This window comes from Mixophyes fleayi, chromosome 4 (genome assembly GCF_038048845.1).
Source record: "Mixophyes fleayi isolate aMixFle1 chromosome 4, aMixFle1.hap1, whole genome shotgun sequence".
NCBI classification, from domain to species: Eukaryota; Metazoa; Chordata; class Amphibia; order Anura; family Limnodynastidae; genus Mixophyes; species Mixophyes fleayi.
In genome coordinates, this window is record NC_134405.1 from 196,861,218 (window position 1) to 196,878,816 (window position 17,599).

Here is a 17,599-nt window from a genome sequence, read left to right on the forward strand (position 1 = left end):
GGCTTGCTTGGTTTTGCAAACATTTCTCAGACATGACAGTTTTATTTTGTATGGTACTAAACATATTACCTGGAAAAGTTTTAATTTGTTCCTGGCATCTCAATCACATGTGCTGCTTTCTTGTCTGTACTAGACTCTTGGCTTTGGATTTGTGGAAAGACCAGGTTGCAGGGGCAGCAATTTGTTCGCTTTGCACATGATCATTTTTATTAATTTTATACTTTAATAAATGTATTTGTTATAAACTTTTGCAAATGTGTTCAGTTGGGTCTAAATGACGGAACTTTGGTAGCAACAGCAAGAGGTTGGAGTGGCACAGAAAAAGTGGTTTGGGAGTTTAAAAATGTAAATCTGGGCCTGTTAGATAAGGGTAAAAACTGCATGTACTAGATGCAAATCTTAGATCCAATATACACTGAATCCTTTGACAATGGTCTCTCTGCATTTTAAAATCAAACAGAAGAAATAAAATAAAAATATAGTATAGTCCTGTCGATCCTTGAAATGTAAAATATACTACACATAGGTGCATATTCAATTACGATTCCGGTCCGCAGGATCGCGCCGGAACGGGCCGCAAAGTTAATCCACGGTACCGCAATAACGTGGATTTTCGTTTGCAGTCCATAGGGTTGCGTACGAAAATCTGCGTTATTGCGATACCGTATTACCGGCAATACTGCCCACTTTCCGCATTACCGCGGACCGGAATAGTAATTGAATATGCCCCTTAATGTCTCTGATTACATTTTATGGCATATTGCCTCTTTGGCCAATTGTGTAAAAGGTACAAAAAAACTGAATCCTAATTGTTGTTGTTGTTGTTGTTTCTGACCTTTTTTATGTAAATTCTTTTTTGTAATAGACATTAAATGTTAGTCATGTGAAAGAGTACACCTTGTTTCAAATCTTTTTACATATCGGTACCTAATTAACAGTCCTCTGTCCTGATGATAAAGACTCAAAATGTAATGATGACAAGTAACATACAACAGATTTTACTTTGTCATTTATTTAACAACAAATAAGCCAGGAGGAATAAACCATATGTGAGGTACACCCCATGGTTAAGTCCCTTGTAGAACAATCTTTTAGCAGCAATAACTTGAGTAATCTTCTTTTTTTTAATAAGTTACATCATATTTGAGGATTTTTCTTCCTCTCCTCCTTTTGATACTAGCTCATTGATCGTAAGTTCCTGCCACATCATTTTGATGTGACCGAGCTCTGGGCTTTAACTTGGCCATTCCAGAACATTGATTTTCTTTTTCAGCCATTCCGTTTTAGATTTTCTGGCATCCTGTTGATTATTGTCCTGCTGCGTAATCCAATTTCAGGCGAGCATCAGACAGATGACCTCACTTTTTCCTCAAGAATTCTCTTGAGAAGTTGCTGATTTACTCAAGTATTGTGAAGTGTCTGGGTAAAACAACACCAACTCCCCTCCCTTCCACTTTCTGCTCTTCATGGTTGGTATGAGCACCTTGTGGTGGTATGTGCATTTGGATTTCATATGGTATTGTGTATTAAGAGCAAACAACTCAACTTTTTGTTGTCTGTCCAATGGACATTGTCTTAGAAGTCTTGTATTTTGTTTGGATGAAGTTTAAAATCTAAGCCATGCTACAATTTTGTTTTGTTGTTTTTAGAGGCTCTCTCCTGTCAATCGTCACATGAAAGCCATGTTTATTACGTCTTTTTCTGATGTTATTCATCAACTTTAACATTTTGTTGATCGAGACCTCTAGATCACTAGATGTAGCTTGTGTGTTCTTTAGGATTTCTCTAAGCATTACATATTCTAAATATTTGGTTGACTTTGCTGAACTGCCTATTTCTGCGTAGATTGGTAACATCTTTTTCTTTATCTTGTAAATAATTATTCTCACTGTATAATGGACTTTAGCTTGTTGAAAAAGTGACCTTTATAACCCTTTCCAGACTGTAGTGCAGGTGTGCTGCAACATGCTTTTCTGAATTCATTGCAAGTGTCTTTTCTCCTTGGCATGGTGTTGTCTGAATGCTCCAGACTGACCTAGCTCAGTTTGTGCTTTTAGGGGCCAATATAATTCGGCCGCGTTATTCTAGGAATAATGCGGCCTGCACACTATTACCGTGAGTACAGTAAAAGTGCGGAGCATTACCGTAACTACGGTAATTTTAATACTGACTTTTGCTTGCGCCTCTCGGGGCCGTGAGTAAAAATCTGGGTTAAAATTACCGTATTAAAGGTAATACTACTAACGCCGCGTTAATCCTAGACTAACGTGGCCGAATTGAATTTACCACTTATATAGAGAATGTAGGAGTTCCTGATGATCAAATAATGAAGTGAACTTGATTAGTAGTACCTGGCTCAAATGACGTTCTTTGTTGCTATAGAAGCCATAAGAGTGATGATACTTTTTCACACAAGGTTTCTTTGTGTTTGTCATTGTGGGATTGTTTATCACATGAGAAATAATTTTCAAATTGTAGGATTTGGTGAAGAGCAAATGACTTTCAGTTGTGTGTTTTTTGTTTCCATATCAGGACATAATTAAAAAAGGTTTTACTTTCTTTTTACATTGATTCCAACGTGCTTTTGTAAATTGTTATTGATTTACTGATAGCATGATATTTAACATTAACTATAAAGTGATTGGCTGGGTAAGTTTAAGTGGAAAGATTTTCCCTGGTCCAGGTCACCCTGAGCCACAATGGGTTTGTCATATCGCCACTTCATTTGGATTGACAGAATTAATGTCGGTTTATAGCCCTGAGGCCATTTTTCAGATTTGTGCGACCGTATGGTGCATTGTCTGACTCTCTCTAGACCAGTAGAAACCCTTTGCAACTTATACCCCGCAAGGTAGAGGTCACTGCCATAATGTTTTACCCCAACAAACAAAGCGATATGTATATTAATTGTATTCCGAAAAATACAGCCCATAAATATTGTCTTATAATAAAATAAACATGCTTAACTGTATCTTTTTACTCTTTTGTATGTGTATAACTATCATTAGACAAATGAAAGGCCTACTAAACACGAATATGAAAATATCTATTATGTATGTGTGTGTGTGCATGTGTATGTGTGCGCGTGTGTGTGTGCGCGTGTGCGCGTGTGTGTGTGTGTGTATATATATGTGTGTGTATATATATATATATATATATATATATATATATATATATATATATATATATATATATATATATATATATATATATATATATATACACATATACACCCATATACACCGTATATACTCGAGTATAAGTCGACCCGAATATAAGCCGAGGCACCTAATTTTACCACAAAAAACTGGGAAAACTTATTGACTCGAGTATAAGCCTAAGGTGGGATATGCAGCAGCTACTGGTAAATTTTAAAAATAAAAATAGATACCAATAAAATTACATTAATTGATGCATCAGTAGGTTGATTAATGAATGAGTATAGATGTATTGGATTCGTACAGTATAAAGCAAATATAAACAGTAGACAGTATAAATATGGCACAGTGTTAAACAGAGGTAAATGTTACAGTGTTCAACATGCAGAGCAGTATTTCTAATGGATGCTGTAGGCATTGTACTGATAAGAGTGTCCGTGCCGCTGGTAGATGGATGTAAATGGTGCTTCTGCCTGTATTAACTTTGGCAGCCTGGAATGCACAGTAGGGGCTGTAATGGTGAATGTGTATCCCGTTCAGAATCAGATGTGACAAAAGTATGCAATTACCTTCTGATGGTGGTCAAACTACCATTATGGTGGATGCCAGGAGTCTTGTGCGCGGTTCCGGGTACGTTGGGTAGACGCTGACCGGTCTGAGCAGGAGCGATGTCGATATGGCTGTGAGGTCAGGTGGGAGCGGTGTCCTGTCCGGGCGTTGTGTGAGCTGGCACTGAGTGCTGGGTAGTTTTCTACGCTGGTGGCTCCGATCTGTGTTCTTGCCGGGCAGCATCTGTTCCTGACGTGGCTCTGCGCAGTGTGACGTGATGTCAGAGGTCACGCTCTGCTGCATCCTGCATTGCTCTCAGTACGGCACCTGCTCTCCCCACTAGGAATGCCGCTCACTTAGATCACCCCGAGCATCACTCGAGTATAAGCCGAGGGGAGGCTTTTTCAGCACAAAAAATGTGCTGAAAAACTCGGCTTATACTCGAGTATATACGGTGTATATGTGTGTGTGTGTGTGTATGTGTGTGTATATATATATATATATATATATATATATATATATTATATAAGAATTAAACATTTTCAGATATACTCACTTGCTCATCCTTTCCAGGATTGGTATAGGTCTTAAAGTAAAATTGTTCCTGGCTTCTTTTTGGCCCCTACTGTCCACCCTCGTACACAATCATCATACTAATTATTGGCCTTTTGAGCCCTTCATCATATAGATAAACTGCAGTAACATTCATACATTTTCAATAGTGTTCATATTCATGCAAGAGCAACTGGAGGAGTTGTACTGTAGATGGATTACCACAAAAGTGGTAGAATATTAAAGTAACATTTTTGTCAAGCTTTGTTTCTTCTTTCTTTTTATTGAAAGCAGTACAATTATTGTGTTCCAAACATTGTATTGGGGTGTGTTCATTTTGAGGGTATATATGGCATAAACATGGGGTGTGGTGGAGAAAAATGTCTAAGGGGTGTATTTACTAAACTGCGGGTTTGAAAAAGTGGAGATGTTTCCTATAGCAACCATTCTGATTTTAGCTACCATTTATTTAGTACGTTCTGCAAAATGATAGCTAGAATCTGATTGCTATAGGCAACATCTCAAGTTCAAACCCCCAGTTTAGTAAATATACCACCAAGCCTTAAGATCTTGAGTTTGGAAATTTGGAGATTGTTAGAGCTAAATTGATACTAATGCCCACTTGCAAGATGCAAAAATGTGCATATTTTTTCTGTTACTAAGTTTTGTAAATTTTGAACTTTTACATAACTACTACTCTACTAGTTAATTAGTAGTTTCTGCGAGGCTAGTATGGTGAAAATATGGTTAACCTAGTTACTTACAGAGACTGTAACTACTGAAATACCCATGTGCTAAGAGATGCAATGTGATATTAACTGTTTCCTAAAATCAAAATATTTCCATTATTTTCACAGGGAATTATATTCTATTTTGTTTCCTGAGTCACTTACACTCTAAATTCACAGCTGTTTTTGTTCAGTTACATTACTGAAAAAGGTTTCCTTCCTGTACCTTTATGTATACTCCTTTGTTGTAGTAAATCTGAGCAGTTCCATGGTACATTGCACTTTAATGGCTCAGAAACCACTTTCTATTATAATATACCAAGAAGAGTTATTGGTGGTCATTGCATGGTCTAAAATTGGCAAAGGGACAGTAGTATGAAAAAAGTACTCTTTATGCGCTTCTATTTGTGCAAGTCCACTTTCTTAACGTGTATGTTTTATATGTGTGTGTGTGTTTTTTCATGTAACTGTTCCTGTAAAGGTGTGTTAAGTGGGTCATGTGTGTGTATATTTATGTTGAGCCAATATTTTGTCTTCACTGGATGTTGGTTCCCTATTTTTGATGTCTGCAATATGTATGCTGTACTTAGCTTCTGGCATGTCTAACTGTGATGAACTTGTCTGTAAATATTTAAAATGCTATTATTCTACTGTGGTCATTTATCTTTTCTGACCATAGGAGGAGTTGTACATATTAAATACATATGTGTTCCCCATACATTATTTTACATGTTTTGTGTCTTGTGCATTGAATGCAAACTTATCACTGTTCTGATAAAACTTTGGTTTGGAAAACATGAAATACTTCAATCTTTGATGTTAATTCAGTCTAGCAATGACAAGTTACATGGCTGCAAGGAATGTTGCTACTGTACAAAACACACATGTAATGTTACCCAATTAAAGTTCTAAAGAGATCAGTCAAATAACAAAAGGCTCCTCTAGTGCAGAAGGCGCATGTTTTTCTTGTTCCTAAATTACCGTAAATAAGAAAATACAGCTCTGCCTACAGACCCCATGTACTGTAATTTTCCATTTTTTAAAGCTCTTCACTATAGTAGTATTTAACAGAACGACTTGTTAAAATTAGTGAAAGTCACTTAAGAATTATATAATACTCATCTGTCTGTGTGATGTGAATTTTTTTACTATTGCTTTCATTGTATAACTATCATATTCCATTCACTTGCATTCCCATTACATTTTCCATACCGCCTTTTCTGTATTTCCATGCAACCACTTCTAAGTGTTCACTTTGACCAGTGTGTGTATAGTATATTGCTTATTAAAGTTAAGCCTCTAAATTCGTGAATGTAGTCTGTAACTTTGGTTCTTGACAGTTATCCTTGTACATTAAAATCCTAGTGAAATCAGAATTTCAATTTGGGCGGCTGAATAATGTTAAAAGCTTTTAGGATTCAAACAAATACTGTGGATAAACCTTGCATTTGTGAAACAACCAACTGATCCTTCTTTTTTCATGCCTTTTTAAAAGTTTTCTTCTTCTATTGGCTGGTATTAGAGTATCACCGGTTTTTGAACTTGGAGCTGCCATGGATGTGCAGCAGATGGATTTTAACTAACTAACGATTTTGTTGGAATTTCAGATCTTAAATGTATCTCCAAATAGAACAAGGACTTTCTGAGAGCTATAGTTTGTATACTTTTAATGCATCTCTTGTGTATTTGATTGTTATAAAGAGTTTCCTTTCTGGTTCCATCTGTTTCAGTGCTCAGGTTTTCAGTCTAGAATTTAAAGCGTATGCTAGAATGCTAGCTGGGTGCAGTGTGCGTCGAATGGTGCCTCCAGCACCTTGTTACACTCTATTGGGAGTTGTCCCTTAACAGTGGCTAGGATCCTCACTGTTTACTCCTAGTATGTAAGCAGTTGTGTGCTTTAGTGTGATAAAATAATTCTAATGGTGGTCATTTCCTTTAATTTAGGGTTCTTTTGGATATGTATAAATATAACATAGTCAAATTAGTGAAGAAGTTGTACATACAATTGTTATGCACTTTTTCCCCCTAAGACTTTGCTGGTGGTAACTGTAAAAACGTCCCCATTTTTCTCATGTGTGATCATATTCCATGAGATGTTAAAATGATCATTTTGTGTGGCAATGAAAGGATATTAGCCAAATGGATTGTTTTGAATTGTCGTCTAATTTTGAAACGATTGTATCGTGGCTGAGTGTGGGAGTAGTTTCAGCAATCCTCAGGAAGAACTCTTTTCTTTCAGATCATGCTTACAATATCAAGTCTGGGATTTAGATCGGTCTGTGTTTGTGCGGACTGTTCGACAAAAGTTGGTTTGATTTAAAATTTTATTAAAAATCATGGCTTTTGTGGGGATTTTAAGGGAATAATTTTATAATATGGATGATGTTTTTGCAAATAGCTGATATCCTGTAGAGACTATCATATTTGCATTTATTTTAAATATAAGTTTGTACAAGACAGGGTCCACAAATGGGATATAATTCTGTAAAGTATCCATGGGAGGTGGTTAAGGGGTTTTTCTCTTGGAGTGGTACTATATATATATATTTTTTATGCCCCGGAAGGTAAATTGTTGCAGCTTTCATGTTTCATCAAATCCTCTCTTGTCCATAGCTATTTGGAAAAATATGAAAAAGTACACCACTTTGGAGAAGATGACGATGAAGTCCAGCCTGGTAATCCTAAACCGCAGCTTCCAATTGGGGCAATACCATGCACCTACAATTACCAGCAGCACGTTGTACCAGGTAAGCAGACTTGCTTGTTTGTTTAACAACAATGCAAGAAGATGGTCTGGGGCTATCTTTTATATAAAGGAAATGTGAAAATGCTGACACATGAAAGTGTCAACTTTAGGTTGTTGCACTCCACCATCTAAAGTTGAACTACACAGTATAAACTGTGTGTACTCATTTGCGCTCCAAATTGAGTTACACAACTTTTACTTCATTAATATGCCAACTTACAATACAGCGCTGTACTTGTTTATAAAATTCAGTTTCAGAATATCAGTCGTATTATGAAATTTATATTGTGGAAAATATTGGAATGACTCCTCCAAAGTTAGTGCTCCAATGCAAATGCTTCATTTGCTCTGCTTTATAGATGGCTGGGTAATAAATAGACAAAGAGGACATTTGCCCTGGCCTGTCTGACACCACTTAGTAATGGGGTCAGGAAAGAGAAGTGTCTTTTTTTTTTTTTTTTTTTTCAAAGTGAATTGTAAAGTTAAAGAAAATAAATAAAATTAAAATAATTTTTAAGTAACCCTCAAAAAAGTCCAAGCCCTGAAACAATCCAGGTGCCTAAAAGATCTCTGTTCCGGTTTCTCAAATTATAAAATTGATGACCTTTAATACTAGTGTGTACAAGTGGAAACATTATTGTAGATTCTAATTTTGGGATACAGTTGCATCTTGTCCTCCTGTTTTGAATAGAGGGTTTTGGTGTACAGTAATATTTTAAAGTCACCCTACATGCTCAGTTTCTTGGTTCACTAACGTATTGTGTGCCTGTTAAATTAGAGGTATATGAATGACATAATTAAAAAAAAAAATTATTCTCTGAGCATTTAGTAATGTTGTATTTCTAGTCCTTTATCAATTTATTTTTTGTTGTTACAGATTATTTGCGTCAAAGTTATGGACTTACCATGGACTTCAATACACCAAATGATTACAACAAACTGGTGCTTTCACTTTTATCTGGACTCCCTAATGAAGTGGACTTTGCAATTAATGTTTGCACGCTTCTGTCTAATGAAAGCAAGCATGTAATGCAGCTTGAAAAGGACCCAAAAATTATCACCTTGCTACTTGCAAATGCTGGAGTATTTGATGATAGTGAGTATTTGTTAGAATTTTTACTTTGTATTATGTTTTTATTTCATTTTTTCCCCCCTTATGAAATGGTTTTCAGTTTTGGTGGAATATTCCTATAAGGAAAATCCGTTCCCAAAAGATTATTGCCTTATGCATGCTTCACATCTTTCTGCTCACTTTTGCTTGCTGGCAGTATGGTGCTGATGGTCATGTACAGATTTTACTTGTATGTTTTGCTTGTATGTTTTTGTAAGTAACATTCTTTAGAGCTTAGACAAATGGTGCACAAAATTAAAAACATCCAGAATGCCGCAGTTCTTTGGGTGATAATGAGAGAGGTCAGAGGGGAATGGCCAGACTGTTCAAGCTGACGGGAAGGCGACAGTAACTCAAATAACCGTGCATTACAAAAGTGGTATGTAAATGAGCTTCTCTGAACACACACACATTGAACCTTGAAGTGATTGAGATACAGCAGCAGAAAACCACACTGGGTTCCACTCCAGTCAGCTAAGGGCAGAAAACTGAATCTACAGTAGGCACAAGTTCACCAAAGCTGGTCGGTGAAGATTGAAAAAGTTGCCTGGTCTTACAGATGCCAATTTAGCTGCCTCATGCAAAGATGATAGGGTTACAATTTAGCGTAAACAATATGGCTCCATCCTACCCCTCATGCCACCTTTGCAGGCTAGTGGTGGTGTAATGGTATGAAGAATGTATTCTTGGCACACATATATAAGCCCCTTAATCCGAATTGAGCATTGTTTACATGTCACGGCCTATGTGAGTATTGTTGCTGACCATGTGCTTTCCTTTATGCCCACCGTCTTCCTATCTTCTAATGGCTACTTCCAGAAGGATAATGCACCATGTCGCATGTCATCTCAAGCGGAGTCCACGAACATGACAGTTATCCATGCATCCATAGTCAAATATCTCAATCGAATAGAGCACCTTTGGGTTGTGGTGTAACATGAGATTTGCAGCATGAATGTGCATATAGGTAATGTTTCCAGCACCATGTTGAATTCAGGCTGTTCAAGTGGCAAAGGGGAGTCCTACCCAGCACTATTTTTGATCTAAAGGTATTCATCTATCCCAGAGTGGTTGGTGTGTAGTAGTTTGGTAAATTGATCAATCTGGAGAAAACAAAACACAAATTGTTCCTAATTGATACTCAATAATGCTATTTACAAACAAAAATCTGTTCTTTTTTGCAATTCTGTTTTTGTCTTTTATTTACATTCTTTACACTGACACTTTCAAATGCAATAGATGTTGCTCTCCCTATCTGTAAAATCCAGAGAATGCTTTAGTGTCTGTGTTTTTCATTTACAGAATGGTCTTCCCCCTCAGCAATTGCACACAGCATGTTATTTACAAATAGTAAAATAAACAAACTGTGCCATCACACGTGTATAGTCCTTTTGTATATAGTCTTTTTGGCTAAGCAGTTGAATCATGCCTTCGAAATGAAACCTTCCAAAATCTCAAGACCAGGCAAAATATATGGTGCTTTAATTAGCCCAAAAATATCAGGTAGATGGAGAAATAGGAATCTGTGCACAATAAAGTAAATAAAATTAATTCTTATTTGTAAAGCTGTAAAAATGTCAGTTACGGTAAAATCACAGTAAATCCATAATCACCAGGATAAATATTGCAAAATAAAAAGTAAAGGAGGGATTTCAGAGGTACATTGTGTCCTGCTGTTTGATATTCTGGAGCACATTATTGCTTTTTTTTTTTTTAATAAAGCAAAGCAGTTTTCTACCTTCATATGCCTTTATTTTACTGTTTGGTACATGCTATATTGCAGATATTACTAAATGTTGTTTTTTTATTTTTATTTATTTGACTTTGTCATCTGGTAATGGTGTTTGCAACACAAAGCTCCTCTCTAGATTTACTTGTATCTAATGTAAAGAGAAAAGCAGAACAGTATTGTATCTGAAGCCAACAAAATTAAAACAGTCTGCCTGATATACATCATGGTTAATACAGTATAGAAGGAAGCAAGAAAAGAAATACACATCTGAATGTTAAACGTTCCTTTAATAATAATACTTAGGATATTTTTTAAAACTTGTTTAGCCCTTTTTATTTATGGTGTATCATTTTGCTTTTTGTTTAACAGCTCTGGGAACATTTTCTGCAGTGTTTGGTGATGAATGGAAGGAAAAAACAGATAGGGATTTTGTACAGGTAATTTATCCATATGAAAGTGCTCTCCTCATCTAAACAATTTTGTTCTTCCTGCATAGATTAGAAATGTGCATATATCGATATTTACTCTGTTTTTATGCAGCTAGTGTTGTCCCAGTTGCATTGGGTTATAATAAAAACTAAGTCAGGTCTGACAAGAAAAGATTGCAGCAAAACAGTTAGATGAGGCACTTAAATGAAACAAAAATAGATTTATAAAGGTAGTGTGCTAAAATAAAATATTAAAAGCATGTTTTTTAACTAGGGTCTGAAGTGCTTTCCTTTCTGCTATTGTGGGCTTGTTTCAAACACGAAGTAGTGTTTATGACCCCATTAACTTCCCGTTTACCTGAATGTGAAGTTCACTGAAGACATGCATGAACAACGCCGCTGCCTGTTTGAAACGGTCAAGTTATAGCAGGAAGAGAAGGAAGAGCATTACCGGACCACTTAAGAAAAGGGATCTGTCAGATCTGACTGGTTATACTGAACTAACTAAGATTTGATGGATCTAATCAATTCTCTTTAAGCTGCTCATAACTTATGAACAGATGAAGTCTCAATACATATATATAATTTAATTTAGTAATTCCACTGGCTCTTATTTATTAAAAGTTACTGCACTTTATTAAGATGTGCATTATTTATTAGTCAGCCCTGGCTGAATACTCACGTTGCCTTTTAGTAGATCACATGGCCTTAATGCTTATAATGTATCAATAATTACAGCATAGATATATATATCTTCATATACAGTTTTACATGCCATCAGTAATGAATCCTACCAATTGGACATTTAACTTATTGTACACATGTATTTGTATTTCATCTGCATTCAGATTTTGTGTGTGTTTATCTAATACCACCAGCTGTCCCGATTTTTAGTGTTCTGTCCCGTTGCCCTGCCCGGGGACATGTTTGTCCCTCGGTTGAGAATGTTGGGAAAGGAGGTATCTATTGGGCAGCCTAGCGTTTTACAGTACTAGGCAGCCATCTGGAGGTGTGGCCCACCTCCCTATGAAGTGGTCACACCCCCATGTCCCACTTCCGGGGACAGACGTGTTTGAAGGAGCTTTGGGATGTCCCTTTGGTAGCAGTGTCCCCCTGATAAGAAGATGGATAAGAGGATTTTTGTACTTGCATTAAATCTCTGATTCCATCTGGGGTACATTGCGTTCCCACACTTTACACTTATTGGCTCTGTTTCTGAATGTTTGTTTGGAATTTTTTGTTGCCCCTTGTATTCTGTTTGCTTCAGACGTTTAATTTATTAACCCCCTAAGTTCCCAGCTCCTGTGAACCACTTCTATAATGGTAGCACAACACTGAGTTTAATGTAAGTACAAAAAAACTCTTATCCACCTGGCCAGAAGCATAAAGACCTTTAAAATCTGACCTGTGTGTTGTGGCTACTAAAAAGCACTTATTGTCTCAAACACCCAAATTAATTATTGGCAACAGTCTTCTGTTCCAAAACCACAAATAACTTGCCAATAATGATGATAAATGTACCAGTACATGGGTACCAGTATAGATTAGTTTCCTGAAAACCATAAATTCAATTGAATTACATTTGAGTACAAGAAATTGTGTGGTTATATTGAGTACGAAGGTATTCTTTTTCATCTATTCTACTCTATTCTGCAATAATATCTCTTTTTTGCTAGTAATTTTTTATTTCTTTTCTCTTGCATTTTTAGTTTTGGAAGGATATTGTTGATGACAATGAAGTACGTGACCTCATATATGACAAAAGTAGATCACAAGGTGGGCAATTATGAAAATGGTACATTCATGTGCTTATTTTCCAGTGATTGGCTGCATTTTCTTCTTATCTGAGTATTATAATTTGTGTTTTCTGAATGGTGCTACTATGTAATAAGTATATTCTCTAAGTTTATTATATTGCATAGTAATAAAGCTTGTATGTCTCATTTGCAACATGTTTTCAAATGAACACAGTGCATTTTATGCTCGGATATACCCAGATAGTCACATTTGCTCCTTTAAAGTGCTAGTTCACTGTTATAAAATTTCCCTGCCTTCTAATCTGCCCTTGCCACATTGCCTACCATTATAAAACCAGAAGTTGCAACCATTGAGCTTCTCGTTTCCTTTACTCTTTTTTTTTTCAATAGAATTTTATATTAATCTTTTTATATACAATCGCTGAAATTTACAGTAGCGGCAGCCATATATTTTTTAAACTAATAATACACAGTTATCCACTGGAACTAAGAGGGGGCTGTAAGTGTGAGCAAGGGTAAGAGAAGAGGTAGCTAAAAAGTTAATTTGTTAAGACTGAAAACTTCTGAAATGTTATCTCAATATCTATGACTTTTATCTTGCTGCTATTACTTTTGGGCTATTAAATAACAAAGGTACATTTTTATCTTCCAGAAGGTACATCTCCAGATTCCTTATGGGACTCATTATTTCATCCACCTAGAAAGCTGGGCATTAATGATATTGAAGGACAGCGTGTTCTCCAGATAGCAGTAATTTTGCGCAATTTTTCCTTTGAAGAGAGCAATGTTAAACTTTTGGCAGCTAATCGGACCTGTCTCCGTTTCCTATTATTGTCTGCTCATAGTCACTTTATTTCCCTCAGACAACTGGGACTTGATACTTTGGGGAATATTGCGGCAGAGGTAAGATACAGATGAATTGTTTTTTTTTTTTTATAAAATCTTTTTATTTTCAACAACATGAGATATGATGGTACAGAAAAGAAATAGGCATCAGTTAGGGTTTACAGCTAGGGAGTATTCCTATCCACAAGATGTTTACTCTTGTAGCTTTATGTTGCTTGGTAAAGGAGGTAATAACAAGGTCATCCATATAGTTTGTGATGTGTGCTCTTACAAGTAATTGTTGATTTTGACCTGAGGTATCATAAGAATTCCTGGAGTCTGCCCCCCAAAGGCTACATGTTGGGGTTTTCTATTTATGGGGAGGGAAAAAGTAGGATAAGGAAGAGGTGAGTGGGGGACGAGGCCACACTAAGGGAAGAGAAGGGAGGGGAAGTTGGATTCACACAAGGGCGAAGGAGGGAGAGAGAAAGAAAAGAAGGGAAAGTTAAGAAGCACCTGGGAAGGGATGGGACCTGCACTGCCCCTCTTCGGCATCGAAAAAGAAATTAAGAGAATAGAAACTTATTGAGTGCCAGGTAGTGGGGATTGGTGAAAGGTATACCAGGGGTCCCATACTTTGTGGAATTTAGTAATCCTGTCCCGATGGATGCTTGTGATGTATTCCATTGATACTTATTACCAAACCCTTCAGACAGCCACCTGAAAGCCAGGAGGGTGGGAGGACTTCCAATCTTTGGCAGTCAGCATGCATACGAGTTGCAGCACCAAAATGCTGTACCAATTTATCGCTATGTTTGAAAAGGGATTTGACGGAGGATCAGAGTAACATGACCATAGGATCCTGTGATTTCAAAGTCCAGGATTTGGGTGACGAGTGCAGACACTATAGTCAAAGTTTGGTTACCAGGGGTCATTGCCGCCAAATGTGAAAGAAAGTCCTCTGGGTATACACTTTGTAAGCATTGTTCCTAATTGATGTGTTTATTGAAGATTTGAAGTCTGAACTGGGACCATCCCTCCTGGTCAAGTGTGCATTGGGTATCCGTTTCCCAAGCTGTCTCAAACGATTCCAGGGGCACGTCTAGAGTCCCCAAAGTGAGATGATAGATGAGGGAAAACCCGCTCGGTACACACAAAGCCAAAGAAATGCTGTGGGCCTTCTTAGGTTTACTGCTTTACACTTTGCTTGGATAAACCCACACAGATGAACATATGAAAAATATAAGGAGGAAGGAATGCCCATCTTTTCACTTAAGGTCGGAAATGTATGTGGAGCGAATGAGGAATTGTCCTTGTCAAACGCCGAATGGTGCCAAAGTGGCGTGAGTGGAGAGAGAAATGTTGTGAGTTCCTTTAAACAGAGGAGTTTTCCCCATGTGTCAAGTGTAACCTGCAAAGTGCGCTGAGAGTAGACCGAGGCTGGTCTTTGATTTCTAGGAAACCAAGGGAGAAATTTTAAGGTGTGATGTGGGTTAGTGCTTTTTTTTTTTTACGTTCTGTTTGGATTGTCTGGAGTTCTCCCCCTAACTCTTTGGATACATCAGTGTTCTCCCCAGCACCTTTTTCACGGGTGGTACATCCGGCTGTCTTTACTTGCCACCCGGCTCTTGGAGCCTAACAGACTCCTATTATAATAGAATAAACCATTGTTTTTCCTATTTATAACAGGCAGTATGTGAGCTCTACAGCCAGCAGTGTGTGTTAGACCACTGACCAGCAGTCTGACTAGTCCTGGCAGGTGTGGGCAATAACCTCCAACATTTTTCATTATTATTGCAAAATATTACACTGCCCCCCTTCGGCTGATTCTTATTGCCACCCGGCTGGCAAAATTTTCTGTGGAAAACACTGTACATTGAAATTTTGAGTGGGAATTGGATTGTTTATGTATGGCCTCTAGGTCTCAAGTTTAATCGTCAAGTTGTGGTACGCTTCTGATCTTTCCTTCTTCCCGCGGGAAGCAAATTTAATAATGTTTCCCCAAATCACTGCCAAATTGTGGTTTTGGCAACCTGCGGACTAGATTTAAAATCAAAATATGTTTGAATCTCTTCTGAAATAGTGGCTTTAAAATTAGGCAATTTAAGAAGAGTTTCGTTCAATTTCCACGAGGGCCGACCCCAGGGATTGTTGAGGAGCTTGACTGACAGTGATAAAATGGAATGGTCTGACCAGGTGTTAGGAATGATATCAGCCTGCATAATGTGTTGGAAAATGGACGCACAGCCCATGAACATATCTATTCGTGAGTAGGATTTATGTGGGAATGAATAAAAAGTATAGTCCCTCAAAGTCAGGTACAGGGCTTGCCAAATGACCAGCCTCAGTCACTTGCTTTTGTAGTGTTTTGGTATGAGGAGAAGGGGTGAGAGAAGACCTTGTCCAGGCAGGGGGTCATTATGGTGTTAAAGTCCCCCCTCCTAGGAGAAGCAATCCCTTTCACATGTGGTGTAGTGTGGAGAACGTGATGAAAGAAAGCTGTCTAAGCTGTGTTGGGTGCGTAAATGTTTGCGAAGGTGATGTCCATGTGTCCGATTTTACCCGTAAGAATCAAAATATAGCCTCCCGGGTCTTCTTTTGCCTCAGATAAAACGAAGGGCACAGTTACGGAACAAATCGCAACTCCGTTTTTCTTGGCAGGTTGAGAGACGTAGTACACTGAGAAGTATCGCTGAGTGGTCAGGGAGGGATTGCCAACAACCTTCTAGTGGGTCTCTTGTTAAAAAGAGACCCACTACAATGATTTTTATTGACGTTTTTTGCATTTAGGAGTATTGGGAAGGTGATGGAAGGGTATACAGGGAATGGGGGCTATTTTTACATACATTTATCAGACAATGTAACCTCAAAATAGCATGGATTATTTTTTAGGTCTGTTCAGGCCCTTGACGTTAAGGGATAGAAAAGTGAATGGCATGTTATATGTGTAGTGGGTCGCAATGGGGAACCAAAGCAGCAGATAAGTTGTTGGAGATGGCCTCTATTTAGAAAAAAAGTAAAAAAAAAAGAAGAAATCAGACCAAAAGAGAAATGAAAAGTAAGAGAGGAAGTCTAAGAGATAGAGTGGTAGGTCCAGGAAAGGACGAAGGAAAAAGCGGTAGGGGTGTAGACTCTATGCTCAAGGGCAGAGCTGTGGCCTACAGGGAGAGTGTCTATAAACCGGGGAATTTGAAAGCTTGCTGGATTTCACCAATATAATGTAGAGTAACTATGTACTTAATGTGGAGTGCTTCTAACTGTAAACTATCAAGATGAAATGAAAGGTAACTGAATATCCAAGTCGTGGGTTCAGGAACGTTGCTCCCAATTACTGAGGGTTCGTGGCATAGGGAGCAGGGAAACTCCCTGCCCATCCACTGAAAATACATTCTAAAACTAGTCAGAGAACTTAAACCTGTGTTTGCCTAAGTGTTTAATGTGTAGAAAGTTGTGGATTTACCTAATACCTAAAAGGAACAAACATTCAGCGTATAAAACAAGAAAATGTCAGAGGTAATTTCGGCACCAAGGCCTCTCCAGAGGCCGGAGAAAGTGAGGATCACACTGGATGTGGCGTTTGTGAGCCACAAGGTCCCTTGTGCAGTGCGGCCAGGGGGGCGATAGATTAAGTTTGTATTAAGTCCTTACCCTCATCGGGGGCCCGCATATCCACCTGCTGACCCTTCACCACCACTAGGTGAAAAGGAAAACCCCATCCGTATATGTATCCATTATTTCATAGGGTCCGAGTCATATCTTTGAGGTTTCGCTATTTAGCGGTTGTGGAGGTGGCAAGGTCCTGAAACACTTGAATGCGGCTGCCCTCATCTCATATAGCACATGAGGAGTATTTTTAACAGCTGACAATATAGAGGCCTTAACTTTGAAGAATAACAGCCAGAGAATAACATCCGTGGGGGGATCAGAGTCTTTCGGACAAGGTCTCAGGGCCCCTTAGCACCCACTCTATTTGAATGGGTTGATTGGTCAAAGCAGGTTCCAAGGAAGAACAT

At 37.9% G+C, this 17,599-nt stretch overlaps 1 protein-coding gene across 1 annotated transcript in view; it reads left to right on the forward strand.

Moving 5' to 3' along the window:
• ARID2 (AT-rich interaction domain 2) overlaps positions 1-17,599 on the forward strand; it is a 92,078-nt gene that overhangs the window by 26,800 nt on the left and 47,679 nt on the right. The window contains exons 4-8 of the mRNA XM_075209080.1: positions 7,601-7,734; positions 8,611-8,829; positions 10,946-11,013; positions 12,714-12,780; positions 13,414-13,664. Of these exons, the coding sequence (XP_075065181.1) occupies positions 7,601-7,734; positions 8,611-8,829; positions 10,946-11,013; positions 12,714-12,780; positions 13,414-13,664 (739 nt within the window). The remainder of the gene's footprint in view (positions 1-7,600; positions 7,735-8,610; positions 8,830-10,945; positions 11,014-12,713; positions 12,781-13,413; positions 13,665-17,599) is intronic.